General features: G+C 39.2%; 1 protein-coding gene across 8 annotated transcripts in view; it reads right to left on the bottom strand.

Moving 5' to 3' along the window:
• Positions 1–3,376: 3,376 nt before the first annotated feature.
• Positions 3,377–18,813, bottom strand: part of LOC131691345 (uncharacterized) — a 31,565-nt gene continuing 16,128 nt past the window's right edge. For 2 of the 8 annotated variants that reach the window (XM_058977660.1, XM_058977659.1), the window contains exons 2-3: positions 6,094–6,445; positions 3,377–6,036 (exon numbers count right to left, since the gene is read on the bottom strand). In XM_058977660.1, the coding sequence (XP_058833643.1) occupies positions 3,633–6,036; positions 6,094–6,434 (2,745 nt within the window). In that variant the 5' untranslated portion in view covers positions 6,435–6,445 and the 3' untranslated portion in view covers positions 3,377–3,632. Of the gene's footprint in view, positions 6,037–6,093; positions 6,446–6,521; positions 6,683–7,700; positions 7,769–13,949; positions 14,328–18,813 lie in introns of those variants that run through there. The other 6 variants (XM_058977664.1, XM_058977663.1, XM_058977665.1 and 3 more) reach the window with 6 other exon arrangements.

The following is an 18,813-nucleotide window of genomic DNA, read 5'->3' as shown; positions in this document are numbered from 1 at the left end:
TTGAAAGTTTGAGCGAACTCTATACATTTCTTTTATAGGAAATGTAAAAATAGCATACGATAATGACGTGTGTCGTATTTTTTTGGGTAAATACTTTTATTTCACCCACTGTGGTCTACTTGACAATTATTTGGATACAACATAACCTAAACCTGTCGTTATTATCTATTTTTGTTGTCTATTCTTTGTGTTATAGTTGTCGTAATTATTCAAATTGTAGGATCTAAAAGTAACAAAAAATTGAAATGACTATAAGACGATATGCCCATGTTTTCAATCGTCTCAAAGAATCTGAAATAGTGGAAGAAATTCGAGTAAATTTAACAGCAGACGATTCCGAAACTGATTTGCATTGCTTCCGACGATGAATCTGATGCAGACTCGGAAGAAAAATCTGAATATGTACTCCGGTTATGCATCAGAAGAAATTAATAGCAACCCAGAAACATTTATTGGTCGTGTTCAAACGAAATGAAGCTCAGAACCAATCGACATTCGACGTGATCTTCCGAGTACTGACCTTTTGGAAACAAAATTTGACCTTTTTACATCCATCGCCTTATACGTTGAAATCGGGATTTGCTGCGTGTTCATACTCATCATCCTGTAATTCCGGAACCGGAAGTCGAATCAATTAGAAATTCAACAGCAGCTAATGGAAATGCTGTACCCTTCATTTGAAACCAAGTTTGTAAAAATCGGTAAAGAATTCGCCGAGAAATAGGTATGACATTATCTTAGGAACTTGGTAAGTCCCCCGAGGTATCAAGAACCGCCATAGCTGGCCAATGTGGTCGAATTGCTTTCGGTGGGTCATTAATGATCTAGACATGCAAAGCCAAGTAATGTTGCACATATTTTAATATATATTGCATCATTTGGACATCATGGTGGTATCAGTCCCTATGAAAATTTGGTGTGTGATTGTACTTTTCAACACATAACTCCAGAACCGAAAGTCGGATCAATAAAAAAATAAATAGCGACCGATGGGAAGGCTGTACCTTTCATTTGAGACTAAATTTGTACAAATCGGTCCAGCCACCTCTGAGAAAAATCGGTGAGATTGTTTGCCACATACATACATCCATACACACATACACACATACAGACATTTTACGATCTCGACGAACTGAGTCGAATGGTAAAAGAGATTTGGCCCTGCGGGTCTCGGTTAAAAAGTCGAAATTTCGACCGATTGCATAACCTTTCTATATGAGAACGGCAAAAAGGAGCTTGAATTTAGACGGGCCTGAGAGGCCCGGCTTGCCCTTTAATGTTAGGATTTTAGCTTGCCTTCACAGGGGTTAATTACGCTGATTTTTAAAAATGCATCACAAGTGATCTGCACCAAGGTTACCGCACACATACGTCATGTGAATGGTTATTGCTTGTGGCACTAAAAACTGGATTCTAACCGCACCACGCACTTACTATTCTACTATTAAATTCTTCTCATAGACTGGTTAGTTCAACTGGTCTGTCTATGAAAGTACCGTCTCTATCACTTGAAATACATGTGTTTTGACAGCTCGCAGTTTTCAGTAGCAGTTTGATCACTCCTTTTTGTAAATATTATTAAAAAAATTATCAGGATATGCAAAAATGGAGTTTATTATTATATTGGTTTAGAAAAGATTCTGAGAGACAGGGATAACTTCCCGTATAAATAAAAACCATTCTAGAAATCTTCGGAACCATTTCCTAACTATTCATATAATACTCACCATATTGGGAATACTACTGAAATACTCCACCATTATAATTCAACTATTATACTACCATACTTATTTAGTTACCATTTCCAATATCTTCCACGTATCTTATATTGGAGATTTGTATACTACTTTGTACTTTTATGCTAGAGGTTAATATTGCTCTGGTGGTCTTTGTTATACGTATACCTGTACACCCTGCTCCAAAAACCTGTAGCTTAACATGATCAAAACCCTTGGCTTACAATATTGGGGCGATAGCACATTTGGATAAAGCGTCAGTCTCGGCGTCAGCCCACTGAGTATCAACGAAGCCAGCTCTCTTCAGAAGATGGCGTGTCACAAAATAAAACATCTCATCAATCGATAGAATTGAAATGTGAAAGGGAAGAAGGTTATGTTCGATAATATACTTAATCTATTGTTGAACGAATCATATTAAAAATGGTTTTTAACGTTTGATTCAATGGTTGGCATATGGTACACATTTATGTGGGCAGTTAATCACACAAATAAAATACCGTAAAAGCAAAACAGTACAGTACATCTGTTTACAAGAAAAAATTGATGAACATATTGCACTGTTCCAGGGTAGCCAGTCCTACCGATTTTGGTCTTCCCTACCGATTCACAGACGACCAAGGGAAAATTATCGATATTTTCTTATCCCTACCGAAAACTACCGATTTTTATTGATTTTGGATACATCCTACTCATCATTCATTTTTGAGTTGGATTTGATCTGGGATCTGTGTTTTCAGTATTTTACAATTCTATTTCAACACTACGTTTTTAGGGGCAATAACCCGGCCTACCGATAAAAGAGATTATAACTACTAGAGGTCGCATGTCGCTGCTAACACTGAAAATTTATCATCTCACTCTCACATATGCTAGGACCATTAGTTTGACACCTCTCTAGTAGTTATAATCTCTTTTCTACCGATAACTACCGATAAACTTTTGATGACCTTACCGATATTAAGGAATTCTATCTGGCCACCCTGCAGTTCACACCAAATCGAACGACACAGTTTGAAAGTGTAATGAATCAAAAGTGTGATCAAAAGTGCAACTCCTTTGACCTGACAGATTTTTGACATTGGAAGGTGTCAGAAACAGACTTCTTCTTACTTTTACTATCTGGAAGGTTAGCATGGCTGCCAGTTTCGCTGTTTTATAATATATTTGATGGAAAAAGTTATTTTTTGTCGATTTCCTATCATTTCATTTGGCAACCGTGAAAAAAGTGTGATAGCGAAGTGCATCAAAAATCCAACCTTCAACGCAATAAACAATAGTATCTCAGTATACTTAGATCAAGCAAGAAGCATACCACAATAGATCTAAATACTGATCGCAGGCATTCGACTCCTACAAAAAGGTTCGATCGAAATCTACTTCCGTTTGGTTTGGATGACGTTTTTGAGAAAAATCATATCCGTTCGAAAACGTGGTTTGTTCAATTGCATAATAAAACTGAGTAATACCTGAAAATCAAGGACTCCATACTCCTTTGGTGGGATGGGGAGGGAAGTTTTCGGTACAAAAATGGCCGCTCTTACAGTCGTAGTAATAATCAGAAGTTTCACTTCTGCTTTATTAGTTTAGTAACGTATAAAACAGTAAACATTTTTTACAAAAAGTAAAACAAAATCTGGCTTATGGCAACGTTGAATATCAGTTATTATTTTACAGAACACAGAAACGAATAAGAATATTACATTGAAAACAGGATCGTTACAAAATACGACTAGATTTTCCTCGAATAAATGATCGATGTTGTTTTTTCCGACTGCTCATTTTCGCTTATCGCTTATCGCCCAAACTTTGACCAAATCAAACTAACAAAATATATTAGCTATTGTAAACTTATGACTATTCTTTGGCACGCATGTGTTCTAAGTTGAAGGTGTGTCAGCTTCGTCTTTCCTGTTTGGTGAATTGATCGGAATGCAACAACAGCGATGGCACAACCAATGTGTTTGGATGCGATGGAGATGAATCATCCGGAGATCTGTGTGACCGCGCTTGCATTGGCATCGGCGTCGTCGATACCGGTGACAGGGAAGGCAACCGATTAGTTCTCTCCCGATGCATTTCGTCAAATAACATAGTAGAACTAGCTGGTCTTGGGTCATCGAGTAGCGGACTTTCCTCATCCAGCAGCAGATCTCCGGGTAATGCATTCACGGACAGCTCATCATGAGGATGTTCGGTGCCGGATCCCTGTTGTAGTTCTCCGGGAAGATAGTCTTTCCAGCTTCGGAAGAGATAGCGGGTAAATTTACGTAATTGTCTAAACTTACAATAGGTCGCACCTTCGGCCGACTGAAGCTGTTGAGTCTGGATGAGAAACCCTTTTTCCTTGAACGTTTTCTCCAGTGTTTCACGCTGAGTGGTGCGGCGCGATCGACGACGCGCTCGCCGTGCTTCACTTGATTCTGAGCGAAAGAGGCGTCGATGCTGACTGGAGCTGCCACCTGGTGAAACCAAACTACCTAGATTAGTGGCACTTGGGAAATCTGGGATCTGGAGAATTTCATTACTCAGTCCCAGTGAGGGCGGTGGTAAATCGCACGCTATTTTCTCAACTGGTGGTGTGTTAAGAAAAGCCCCGGTGGTGGTTGTTGCGTGGAGGCTGCTCTGTTGCAGACTTTCACGAGGGAAAAACTCATATCCACGCATCGATTTATCGCCGGTTCCGGAATAGTAACGAAAGTTTCCACCAGAATCGACACTAAGCATTTTTTTCTCTTGAAGGCATGGTTTGGCACCACCAGTGAACTTGAATTTGCAAATGCTTACTTCTGTGGCAGGGTTTGTACTGTTCTCCGCTGGTACAGGTGGAATGAAAATGGCCGATCGTTTACGCTTTTGAGTTGTCGGTGAAGTCTTGCTTGTGGGTGATTGTGTACCCGAAGTGATTTTCGCAGCCTTTTCTGGCTTGATAAGTTGCGAAATAGGTTTCGGGACTAGTGTCTGATGGTGTTCCCGTTTAGGTGTTGCTGGTGATGAAGGTGGTGGAGTTGAATTTATGGACGAAGCAGTTGAAGTTTTGGGAAGTATCGATTCGGTGGGAGTGGTTGGGACTGAGTTAGAGGTTGATGAGCTTGATTGACCAGGCACGACGGTATTATTGGAATCAACCAGCTTCTGATAGTATAAGGCCATAGGGTGGATAAAGCTGCCCATGTTTGGCCAGTACATATACCCAGGCGGGGTGTCGGCAGTCGACGGAGTCTCGCCGCTCGATGACGTCCCCATTGCTGTACTGTGAAGGTTCGTCAATGACATTCTCATATTTGCCGCAAGCGCTTGATCTGTGTTTATGTCCGTCGGAGTGATAACAGGTGTAGGACAGGAAGAATCAAGTACGTCATCACTGTCGCCTTCTGAACTTGACAGAGCGAGTGAATCAGCCCCACTATCTCTGACACAAAGGTTGAGTGGTTCCTCACGTTTTAATTGACCATTTTCGGTGATAGCTTTTTCTGCTGACATCAGGCGTCGTTCCAGCAAACTACTGCTTCTGGTCTGCGCTCTTTGCCCGTTGTTGGGTTTATCGTGAACAAATTCTGTTTTTGGAGTGCCAGGAAGAATAGTTCCGTAATTTTTGTAAATTAAGTGACAAATATCTGCTTTTTTAGGTTTCCTCCCTCGCCTTGGTTTCGAATTGTCCAATGTCATCTCCCCCATGTACGGAAGGTCAGTGTAACTAACTACTTTATTTCGTTGAATTTGTTGGTTATTTGAGCTACTTTTTGGGGAGGCTTCCCCATTAGGGTCGATATCATCTTTAACTGGTGCAAGAGAAACGCCTTCTTTTTGCAGTTCCAAAATTTTTTGTAACCAATTTCTTACTGTTTCATTGGTTTGATCTTCACGTTCCTGAACCACGTGTCTCTCCATTCTGTTAGAGCGTGCACTGCAATTGTTTTGTTGCTGCTGCTGTTGGTTGCGTTTTGAGGTAGCGTTCTGAGTTGCCTCATAATGGTCCAGATATTCTGGTGGTAGAGCTTGGTGGTGGAAGCGTAATTTGAGTGGCCCTTTACGCCGTTGGCGTCCAGCACCACTTGCTGTAGTGCCACGGCGATTCGATGGACCGCTGTTGGATTTTCTTGCTGTATGGTGTGGAGATATGGAACTATCCGGCAGCTCTGGCGAAAGAATCGACGTTGGAACGATGTTTCGATGCTTCTGAGTGGGCGGAGGTGTAGGCGATGAACACATTGATTGGGAAGCAGTGACAACGTTAAGCTCATTATCGTTCTGGTTATCGTTGGTTCCACCACAGATGAGCGGGTCGTCCGAGCTACGCCTGGGAAAAAATGCACTTCAAGCAACAGCGTTATTGTGTATATTGAAAAATACTTACAAAAATTGACTTCCTATATTAGTTGTATTCCAGGGATACAAATCTCTATCGACCTCCTCCAGTTTACCACTATCGTTCGGTTCGATCAGCTCACTTGTCTGGTTCAGTTTGATGTCATCCACTAGAACCGCCGACGCACTGCCGAGTGGCACCGAATCGTTCCCAGTGATGACGCTGTGGTGATGATGAAGTACTTGTAGGTGACCGGAGTGTATATGAGAGTTAAAATTTTGGCTCTGAATGCCCGAGATGATCAATGATGGGACCGAGCTTAGATCCTTATCACTTCCTACCGCACTTGCTCCAAGAAGACTAAACTCTTCTTTGGAGAAGTCTTGCATGCTACCACCAACTGAAAAGAGATGCAATAAGTGGAATGCAACCATGAGTACACGAACTTCAAACTTAATATTAATGCTAAAATTGACCTAATTCCTCACATTTCTATATAATCTACATCATACTCTGGTCACTCCCTGAAACATTGACCACCCACTAAACTAGACATCTAAATCTGAACTTCCTTCTCGGCCTAACAGAACAACACTTGGCAAGTTGCAACAGTTCCATATTTTTGCCTTCCGGGAAAAATCACTCTCGCAATCATGCAGCACTCTCGAAAGGCAGAGAAAATTCGTAAAATGGATGAAAATAGAACAAAACAGTGGTTAGAGTGGCATATTTTCGGGCCGCTCCACCCGCAACAACGCATCGGGGCACACTCATAACACGCGATAGAACTCGCGCGGGAAATTCAAACACGATGTCTATATGCGCGGCATGGCATAACCAAGTTACACACAGCGCTGGTCACTTGCCCGTCTCGAAACCCCACCAGGGTCCCAGCCTAGTCGGTGGTGGAAGCGTGATTCATTCGTAACGTTTTAAAAATAGCAACTATCAAGCGCGCCGTGCGATTTCTACCCAATTCGTGATAAATTGTGCTTCCATGCAGTGCAATGTGCGTGCAGTTAATTCTCCATCTAGCACACTGAATCTAATCAACCGTTGGATTTTTAGAGAAAGTCACGTATTGTAGGAACCCGATAGCTGTAGGTTTCGTGTGAATCACGCATTTTCCTCATGTTTGAAAATCTATTGGAAAATCAGTGCAATGTTTATTGTATTTTCGACATCTTCATTCCCTATTAGTCCAGCCTTGCTAGAGTGGTTGCTATCATAGATTGTTACAAAAATTATTGATGCAGCTTAGCAGAATGAGTATGGAATGCGAATGCACTCTATACACCTGGTTTCGACGATTTGGTTGAAATTCGTTGTTGGAAACGAGAATTTTATGATTTCCTAGTTTTTTTTTCAGAAAATTTGCTAACGAGAATGGAAGCATAATTGCAATACGCTTTGCCTGTTATTATATTTGCTTTTATATTTAAAAATAATCCCATTGAAAAGTTTCACCAAATTAAAGAAATAATTTATATAGTGGTCTTCATAAACTTCAGCGAACTTCTTGAAAATTATGATAGAAATAACTTCGTTGAAGACAGGAATGCTTTATGTATTCAGGGTATCGAGATATTAGGTTATTTCCGAAAAAAACACTTAAAACAAGTTGTTCTAATATTAGGGTTTAAGATAACGCTTACATTTGTTTGATCTCCTGCAAAGTTGTTGAGAACAATAAAACACACATTTTTATCCGTGGTATGAGTCTCTAAAACATATAACAAAAATACATATTGAAGAAAATTGGATTATTACTTAACTTTCGAAAATATTGTTCTATACCTCGATATGTTGCGCACATAGAGCTCGTATGTCTTCAACATTTTTTTCTAAAATACTTGTTAACAACTTCGCTGGACACATCAAGTCTCTAAACAATGCTTTTGCTTAATTCATTCTACAATATTACTTCTAGGTGGATTAATTACCAAAATTATTTTTTCAAATGATGCGTTGAATCACGTTATAAAACTTTTTCTACGTTTCACAGGCACTTATTAATAATACAAAATTGAAACATCCTATCCAAAAGTGGGTTTTGACAAAGTTACAGAAGATTGAATCAAGTGATTGACTAAGAAATTTTTTATCGTGGTTTTTATTTCTCCAATTTTGGAGTGATAGTTACCATCAATATTTTAGATTTACATAAATTCATGCACTTTTCTGTAATAAATGCTTTGAGTATTTCAAAGCCTTGACAAAATGTGAAGGTTATCAAGCACTTACACCAATGGTGATAGAAATTTGTTTCAATTATTTATAAAGGAAAAAAAATTAAATGAAAAGTCCTCGTGGACATTTCCCATACCCCCCATACCTCGTGAACAAGTATAAACTTTCTCGTGATCCCCACCCTCCCCTAAATTGCCCATGTGGTACATTCTTAGAACAGCTATATACAATGACTCGGTTTGGGCGATCATTGTGCGATATCTGGGGAAGTAACCCTCCGCCATAAACCCCTGTTAAAATCCAGAATATCAATTCAAGTCACACAATTGCCCTGGATTAGGTTGACGATTTTCAGAGTGAAGGCAAAACCTTTCTATATGAGATGCCAAAAAATAAGTATTATGATGGTACATCTATACATAGCCGTAGTGTGGTCCTTTGGCGTGATCCCAATCTCACTGTTGCGCTCTTTTGGTGTTTACTTCAGCTTTCTTTTTCAATCCAACCTTTGAACAATAATTTAGTGTGTACATTAGAGTGACAAGAAAAAATGACCCCATCGGCACACCCCAAAGTCGATTCCTAGTCCCACCAGGAGTACCTGCTCTTAATTTGAAGCAAATCGGACAAATTTGGCTACCGCAACAACGTGCTTGAAATTTTTATGGAAAAAAACCTACTAGTTTACATTTTCAGCACTAGGTGGCACTATATACATCAGATTATCACTGTAAATGAAAATAAGGAAGATAATTTAATTGTCTACGAATTTGTCGAAGACTGCAAGTCAATCTGGATTTGTTACAAAAAGTTATTAAATTTGTAACGAAGTGATGTCTGAGTCAGTTTTGCATGAGGCCTAGCAGCGCATGGTTGCGAATCAGTACTCCATGTCCGCTCACAAAGTGGAGATCGACGATGTGGTCACTGATTCGAGAGTATCATGTATGGATCTACTGATTCACGTTGTTGGCAATTTCAAGGGCCCCTTACTTCAACGAGCGAAGATTTTGAACAATCAATCGCATTGAACGCAACTCAATTGTGTGTCCCTTCAATCTCTTGTCAGATGATCTCTCTGGTGAGACTACTTTGCTCTTCTTCGATAAGGATCGTCTGCCTGTTCGGCTATTTTACCATCGCGTCATGCATAGCAGTATTGTACTATATACAAGTAAATGGGCCATTGTAGCTCTACGCAGACTGCACATGATCTATTTCTAGGCCCCGTGTACAAACAGTGAAGAATCAGAAGCGTTCACTTAAAGGACGCTCTCTTTTCTGTACAAATACTGAAAACTCACCATCATATATCATGTTATGCTCATTTGGATCAGGAGGAGTGTGACTCCCTACGTGGCGTTATTTTTTACTGCTCTTAAAATTATAGGTAGAAAAGATTACATGTAAAGGCTTTAATTTTGCTCTTGAGAGGCCGCTCGAGGAAGCTCCGACACAAAACCAAAACAATTAGCTCTGGATCTTAGAAATTTGAGATTAAGCAAGGAGTTCCAGCGCTTCCAGAAGCTCATGATACATTTCAATCAGAGATTCAACTTAGTAGAGGACTGGTATGGGCAACGGCAACTTTGTTCTCCACGATCTTTGCTACATCTTCAAGGACGTGGCTTTACTGCCCAAGACCACATATCTGTATCACTTGTATTTCTATTAAACTTAGGAAACGAGCGATAAAATTTTGATTAATTTTCGGCAATTTTCAATATGGCGTCATTGCGGTTGAAGTTTTGCCACCTTTGGTGTTTACATTGGTTTTCTTCCCAGTTCGACTTTCGAGCAATAGTCATTCTTAACATAATTTATTTTCTGACTTGTTCTTGCTTATTTTATAAATCAAGGTTCCAACTCTCCCTCCCCTAAGGTGGCGGTTGCCAACCTGGCCACCCACACGCTACGGAATGCTAAAAATCCGCGAACATGTTTCCAGTCCGTAAACAGGAATTAAGCGAGTAGTCAATATCTATCGAATTACTTCATTGAGAGCTGTCTCGATTTTTTTCGAGCTAGTCCTTATGAAACCAAGTAAGGCTAACTGACAGCAATACCTTTGTGATGATCAACATGTCTTCACATCTGGACGTTTGACAGCGATTTACCTTCTGCTACAAACATCTTACATAATAAAGAGTATGGAATGTCGAGAACATCCAACAACCAGTCTGCCGCTTTTGATAAATCGAACCACGATATAACAATTGCTAAAATGCAGATATTTTTAATCAACAATAATTTTTGTAACTGTTACCCACATTTACTTCAACATCAATCAATACCTCATGGAAGGAAACCGATATTGTTAATGTCCCTGCTGTACTTCAATGATGTACTTTTGGTGCTGAAGACCTCACGACTGTCCTTCGCGGATGATCTCTAGGTATTTCGTCTGATTCGCTCAATTGAGAATTTCTCCAACATCTGCATCCAGTTTTCGTTAATTGGTATAGAATGATCCGAATGAGTGTAAATCTTAAGTAGTGTTCGGTGAGCACTCGAAATAGAGACCCGGTTGGTTTCAACTATCTGCAGAAATTGAATTGGAAGTTTATTCACTACCGAAAACCAGGAAAAAATCTACCAAATATTTTTGAGCAGGAAGCATCGTCAATGTTTCTTTGCATAAACGGGACAGTGGGTCCCCTTACGATTGTCCTGTTTTTTACTCGTCTGATATGGTCACCCTAGTGACCTCACTAACCAACCTGTAATTCATGAACCGAAAGTTAGATCGGGATGAAATTCAATAGCAGCCAATTGAAGCATTGTATCAATCATATCAAATTTGGAAGATGGTGAAAATTTCTGAGGAATAGGTGTGAAATTAACTCTGAATATTGGCAAATTCTCTGAGGCATCGAGACCGTCATAGGTAGCCAATGTGATCAAAGGGACCAGAGGTTTGCAAATTTAAGTTATATAACACCCATTGTTATAAGTTTTGTCTCATCTAGATATCATAGTGTTTATATGAGGATTTACTGTATGACACTTCTCAACCAGTAACTCCAGTACCGAATGTCGGATCAGAAATAAACTCAATTGCAACCTATGCCTTCCATTTGAGACTAAGTTGTAGCGAATCGGTTCGCTCATCTCTAAGTAACCGATGTGCGATTGTTGGTCACATACATACACCCTCTACATACACCCTCTGTTAAAAAGTCGATTTTCAGAGTGATTGCATAACCTTTCTATTGAAGAAGGGCAAAAAAGTTTATATGGGAAATTCACGTGTAATCGGATTCTTTAACTCATAACTCCGGAACCAATACATCGTTCAAATGAAATTCGGTGACAGTCAATGCGAATCCTTCATAAGATTGTGAGAATCGAGTCAGTCAGTTTTAAGTATGAGAAACAGGTGTAAATCTAATTTCGGAACATGGCCATCGTCCAGAGTCCTCAACGGTTCTCAATGTGGCCAAAGAGACTTTGATTTGATATTAGTGATCAAGACCAAAAATGTCAAGCAATTTAGAACACATTTCAATTAGTTTTGCATCATTTAGATATAATTATTATACCGGTTCATATGAAAATTTCACATGTGCCCGCTTACTCCAAATCGTAACACAGAAACCAGAACTTCGATTCTAATGGAATTTAATATCAGTCAATAGGGATACTGTAGCTTTCATTGGAGGCTACATTTGAGAGAATCAAGTAATACATTTCTGAGAAGAAAGCGTGAATTCAATTTAGAAACTTAGCCAAACACATACGCACACAGACATTTTCCGAACTCGACAAACTGAGTCTAAATGTATAAGAGACTCAGCCCTCCAGGCCTCGGTTACAAAGTCGATTTTCAGAGTGATTGCATAGTCTTTCTATAGGAGAAAGGCAAAAAAACTGTGTTCATTAACCTTCTTTCGATGTTGGGATCAATATGACCCAAAATGAACTTTCAAAATGTAATAACTTTTTAAGTTTTGCATCTAGAAGTTTGGAATTTCTTGACTTTTCCTCTTTCATGGAGAGCAAGACAGAGACAGAGTAGACGAATCCACGTGGAATGCCTTGTGCATGCATTCTCGTAAATAGAACCATTGGACGCGTGTCTCATATTGAAGCTCACAACTTGCAATATTTGTGCTATAACAGTTACTCTGACATAGACGGGAAGTATGCTTGGAAGTATATCTATTGTTCAACATATTTACCGCATAACGATTCATCACTTTCTGATGAATTAAAAAACGTCTGATCTAGCCCTATCTGATCATAAATTAACCTAAATGTGGTAACATGTCGTAATCCTGAATCTACAAACAGGAACCTCTTTATTGTGAACTTGATGATTAGATTTTATACAGGGGAAGACACGTGGATTAATAGTAGCATCATGCGGGTTGAATTTATTCAACTTTTTCAACTGAACAATTTTTTTAATTGTTTATATTTTACAAGTATAATTCACCCTAAGACGACCAAATTCATCCCGGGAGGTGAATTTACCTCCGGTTTAAAACACCTGGTATAGGAAAGTTGAAGTCTGCAAGCCCAAACGGGATTCCTGGAATTATTAACAAAAGATGCGAGCGACCTAGATGTTCAGTTACATTCATAAATTTCTTTCAGAAACCACTTTTCTTCGTTACAGCAAAGGTAAACGGAAGCAATGTAATTACTATAAGAATCGCCAATGATCGGTAGGCATCATCTCGAATGAGTTGTGTTATCGTGTCAACTAGTTCAGTATCCTGCCAGATCGATCTTTACTTTTGTAACGACAAATTAACGGCGATATTATCCGCCTTAAGATTTGGCCCATTCTGAACTTCTGCGCTTTCAAGTATGTTAAACGAATATCAACCGAAATGCAAAAAAAAAAACAAACTGTCTGAAGCATATGGACAAGAATCAAAAGAAAACATCGTTTTAATAACATATAAGTGCTATAGCACTAAATCTAGCAGTGATTGATATCAAGAACTACTAGATTTACCACATTATTCGCCATATCAGGAAAAGTGTTTCGAAAATTCGAAAATTCATTTTCCAATTCGTGAAATATATAGTTTGTCGGGAAGGCGTAAGCCCCCATTCCGTACCTTTAGGCTGAAGCCGCCTATGGTTTCCATGTATACAGTAGAAATGAGAAGAAACCCAATAAATTGAATAAGAATGGCCAACGATAAATTATACTCAAATAAAATTAAATTTATGAATAAGTAGTAAATGCGAAACAAACCGATAAACATTAGGAGTTATTTGTTTAAACAATAGCAAGATTTAAAACAAAAATAAAGTGTTTGCGCATCGATGGACTCTTATTTATGGGGAGTTAACAAATTTGATTGAAACAATGCTTATTGGCATTATTGTTTTTTCCGCAAGCAGCTACCATTTAAAAATAAATAATGGAACAATTAAACTATACATCTTTTATTGCAGAGTTTATTTCCTGTCTGAATTCAACATATTTAATGCCGTTCTGGGATCCATGAGGCGATATTACGAAAGTCGGATAAATAGACGAAGCGCATTTGTGGGAGCTCGTGAACTAAACATTCTATATTCAGTTTTATATCATAGGGTTAGGAAATTCAACACTAAGCAACACCATGCGACAGTGAAAGCTTGAATGTTGATATCACCTTTATTGCCTACAGAGCGAGCATAAATGATATTCCTCAGAACGATTTTTAATCTAATCACATGTGAAAAATAATAGTAAGGTGATAATTAGTTACCCGAAAAAAGCAACTCTGGCAACATTTCCGATACAATCATCGGGTTGGAATTTTTGGCAAAGTTTAACTTTTCACTTAAATCACGCAATGCATTTGCCGGGCACTTGCACTTTGTAGTCTTAACTAGGCTGAACTTAATCTTCTTCTTTTGATGCGCAGACTAGTCTGCTGTACATAATCAATAGCACGATTCACTAATAATAATGATTAATGGACAGAACAGAAGAACAGAAACTTCAATTCGCCGAACATCCATATAAGGCAATCACTTTTTCCACCTCATCCGGTGCGGCAGAAGATTGAATTCGCATAGAAAATGTTCATGGCACTGCCAGACCGGAGATCTTGTATTTTCGACACGTCAACGTCGCGACGTGATGCGAGTCGAGCTAAGACTAGATCTAGCTGAAAATCGTCCGAAATAACGTATTGAAAAGGGAATCAAAACACACACCGTCGCGTCGTCCCGGCTCTACTTCGCTGGCGGACACCTGCCACCGTTAGCGCGGGGCACTTCTGCTGTCGCCGCCGAGTATTTTTGCGTTTTCCTCTTTCTCCTTTCCTTCGCTTGAACGAGAAATCCCCTAGTAAGAATCATTCATTCACGGCTCCCAAAGCAACCGGCTCGGCGCACTCATGTGGAGGCGCGATGTACTTCTGCGCGGTGGGACGCAGAATGAATCGGCACGGCGCACCATGCGTTCCCATCGGGATTCGTTCGTAGTCTACAGTCTGGTGTAAATGAATGAAGACACGATAGCTTACTTTATATTCAGCATCTCGCAAACGCATAGTTAGATTGGGTTCGATGTATTTTTGGTTAAAAATAAAGGTGCAAGCAGCTTAGTGTTCCCACCCAGGAACGGCTTCACATGCAAATAAGAGAATACACAACCATAACCCGATTGAGTAAAAAGAAAAGGTTCAACTGTCATCGACAACAATAATTTTTTTGGAAAACCAACGATAACTTCCGTTTAGGCTCGAACAAAAATCATCTAAAATCTGTGTAAGCTTTCAAATCGAATTATGTTGAAACCAGTTACTACTGTCTCAACTGTCGCTATACGAAGTATGACAGTTACACTACACAATCATTGATCGCAATCAACGAGCTTTTGCTCAATGTGTCTTCTTTATAATAGCAATAACTATTGATGTATGAACATGAACCGACAACTAAAACGACATCCATAACTAAAACGATATGGATTAGGGAAAGTTATGAAAATTAGAGCCATAGTACTCAAGTGAGAGCAAGGATGTGAAGTAAACAGATCGGAAAACTAGAAGTGGCAGGGTCATTAGAACTGGCTTAATATCGTACTGGCTTAATCTTTGTCTTCTGCTAATGAGGGTCGAGCTTAGACAACATAACTACGAATCACCCGAGTTCACTAGCATGTGTCCTGACGTGTAGACGTGTCTATCTTTACCGTGACAACCGACACGTCTACCTTTATATAGCTTTATTATAGCTTTTGATATCTCGATCTTAAATACTCTATAATATCGAATTTATTTTTAGAATTTATCTGCTTTGCAATACTCGAGCAAATTTTCACAAACACGTACACATGTTCGCTTGCACAACCGAATCCCATGTACGTACACGGTGTGCGTACACCTGGCGTACACACAGGTTCGTGGCACCAGTTTTTACTTTCTTACTTTCATCATCACTAGCGTTGACTCTTTTTGCCTTGTGTGAAGAGTTCTCGTGTACGCACCCGGTGTACGTGCACGGATGTTTGAACTAGAGTTTGTACATCGTTCGCTTGGGTTGGATGTTCGAGGCGAACCTGTACATCTAGACAAAGCTTGTTTAAGGTTGAACGCGTGCACGAAATTTTGTACACAGGTACAAACTTGTCGATGTGCATGGGAAATCTGATTGTAGTAAATAGTACCTGTCATGTTTTGGTTAGAAAATTTTCGTTCCACCTGTGACCGCATATAGGGCGCCAACACTAACTTTTCATAGAAAAGAGATAGAGTATCACGATGTTCGGAAGAAATACTGAAAATGCCTGTTCTATAACTTTGTAGAAGACACCAAATTTCTATCTCTCTCCGTTGAAAAGTTAGTTATTGGCGCCCTCTATGAGGTAGCATATGGAACTAAAATTTTCTAATCAAAACATGACTAATTTTATTTACTATAATTCTTCTGAACATACCATTGAGCTAAACCTAAAGACTATTTCACAGAAATGTATAGTTCGTGCGAATCGAGTACTGTTACACAACCATGCACTGTTAAGCCCCATGCAAACCTGGCTCAGACATCACTTCATTAAAAGTTTAATAACTTCTTTTAACAAAGCCGGATTGACTAGCAGTCTACGGCAAATTTGTAGACAAATAAATTATCTTTCTTATTTTCACTTATAGTGATAATACGATGCATACAGTGCCATCTAGTGGCGAAAATGCGAGCTAGTAGGTTTTCTCCACATAAATTGTTGAAAAATCCCATACAAACTTCAGGCACGTTGGTCCGGTAGCTAGACTTGTCCGATTTGCTTTAAATTTGGTGCAAGTACTCCTGGTGAGACTAGGAATCGACTCAGGGGTGGGCCGATAGGGGTTATTTTTTCCTGTCACTCTAATGGGGGCATTATGGGTTTTCGTTTGCTCGGTTGGTTATTCCTTATACTATGTGGAAACTGGCTCTCTACAATCGCAGACGAGAAAGGAAAAATCAATATATTGTGATATTGAGTGTACGGTCAAGATGTGGGGGCATGCAAACTTCTTGATCGCGTGGGAACGTGCTTTCATATCTTCGCGTTTAAGACCGCATTTATAAATTTATAAGCACTAAAACGTTCACTTAATCACCGGGGTGTATTCGTGTTTGCAAGATCACGGGTATAGGTGTGTGTAGATTATCGCGACGGAATCGAGCGTTTGAATGTAAAAGTGTTTGATCATGTGGCGTTTGTAAGTATTGAGTGCTAGCGTGTATGTAACTTCGTGTGTATAACTTCGATTGTATAATCGTGTATCCCTTTGCATATTAGCACAAGCTCTATAATGTCCGCGTGGGCCGTGATCCTGATGATTAATTTTAGTGTACTATTTAGATACTAGTAGAGAATGAGTTCCCACATAGAGTTCCCGGAAATGTTGGAAAATAATTATGTGAAAAATTCCCTACACCTACAGGTCTCCAGCTCAATCCACTAACCGTAATTCTATCCCTGAGTTATGACCTCCAAGGAAGAGCTTATGATACTTTGCTGTATTTCTCCTTATTGGAGAACAATTTTGTTAAAACCCATTTTTCTCCATCAAGGAGAAAATTGTTTAAAACCATCTTTGAGCGTAAAGAGCACAGAACCTATAACTAAATTAGTTATAGTATTTGTGTTTTGACTTCGTCTCATCAAAATCCGACACTAACTTAGTGACAGGACTAAGTTAGCGCCGGATTAACGCTAGCTCCAAAAAACGGAGATACGATTTGTGCTCCTCACCCTTAGTCAAGCATGATGTCCCGCATGAAAAAGAGCTCATTTTTTAAGCTGACGAGAACTAATGATATCGAAACATTTGGTTTGGCTTAGCAAGCCAATGCAAGATGAACTATGCTATATTTCTCATTAATGGAGAATAATTTTGCTAAAAACTATTTTTTCTCCATTAAGGAGAAAATTGTTTAAAACCATCTTTGCGCGTGAAGAGCATAGAACCTATAACTAAATTAAATATGGAATTTACGTTTCGACTTCGTGTCATCAGAATTCTACACTAACTTAGTGACAGGACAAGCGCAGGATTGCTAAACCAAACCAAATGTTTCGATGTCATCAGTTCTCGTCAGCTTAAAAATGAGCTCCTTTTCTTGCGGGACATCACGTTTGACTAGGGGTTTGATCAGGAACACAAATCCTGTCTCCGTTTTTTGGAGCTAGCGTTAATCCGGCGCTAACTTAATCATGTCACTAAGTTAGTGTTGGATTCTGATGAGACGAAGCCGAAACGCAAATTCCATAACTAATTTAGTTACAGGTTCTGTGCTCTTCACGCGCAAAAATGTGTTTAAACAATTTTTAATGGCGAAAAATAGTTTCCGCATGGCTAATAAATTAGGCAAGAAGAATTCACATTGTATATGCTTTCACTATTTTGTTCAAGATATAAAATACACATTGCTCCGTAGAGCTCATGCAACGAGCCGTGTCAAATGAATGAATAAAAAAATATTGACCGGTTTTTTTTCCAATCCCATTTATTATTTTCACGTTTGTTCAAGCTTCTCTGAACTGCAGTGCTCATCGAAAAAAAAAATCGTGCTACGCTCTTGTTTTCCCTCGTTAGTAGTTTTGGTCGATGTTTATGTTCGACAGATAGAAGATCCTATGTTCGCTCATTTCGTATTCTCCACCAGGATGCTGAGTCGTGTACGGTTTTCGGTTTCACTTGATTTTTAGCCAAGTTCGAATGGACTTATAAAGCAATGTTCGTACGATTTCCGACTGCCTCTGAATAATTTTCGCAACATGTTTCACCATCTCGCGGCGCAGCAACATTGTAATATTTATGTCCGTACGAGGTTAACAGAGTTGGCGAGTTTGTTTCAACGGTCAGCCGACGCGTGGGATAAGTTGTACTAACGGAGCAATCTTAATGGAAAAGATTAGTGCAGAAAAGCTCTACAGATAATCACATTCGAGAGCAACAGTTTCACTTATCGGCAATATAATACAAACTAAAAGGCTGTAAAACTATGATCATAAAATGCTCGTCGCAAGCACAATAATCGTAAATTTTTCAACAGATTCGAATTTCTTACTTGTAGTCCATTTCTATAATAGCAGCAGCTACACCTTTTCGAAAGAAGTTAGATTCAATTTAA

The sequence above is a fragment of the Topomyia yanbarensis genome, chromosome 3 (assembly GCF_030247195.1).
Source record: "Topomyia yanbarensis strain Yona2022 chromosome 3, ASM3024719v1, whole genome shotgun sequence".
Lineage (NCBI taxonomy): Eukaryota > Metazoa > Arthropoda > Insecta > Diptera > Culicidae > Topomyia > Topomyia yanbarensis.
Note: the sequence above shows the minus strand (reverse complement) of the source record. Positions and strands in the feature narration are given on the sequence as shown.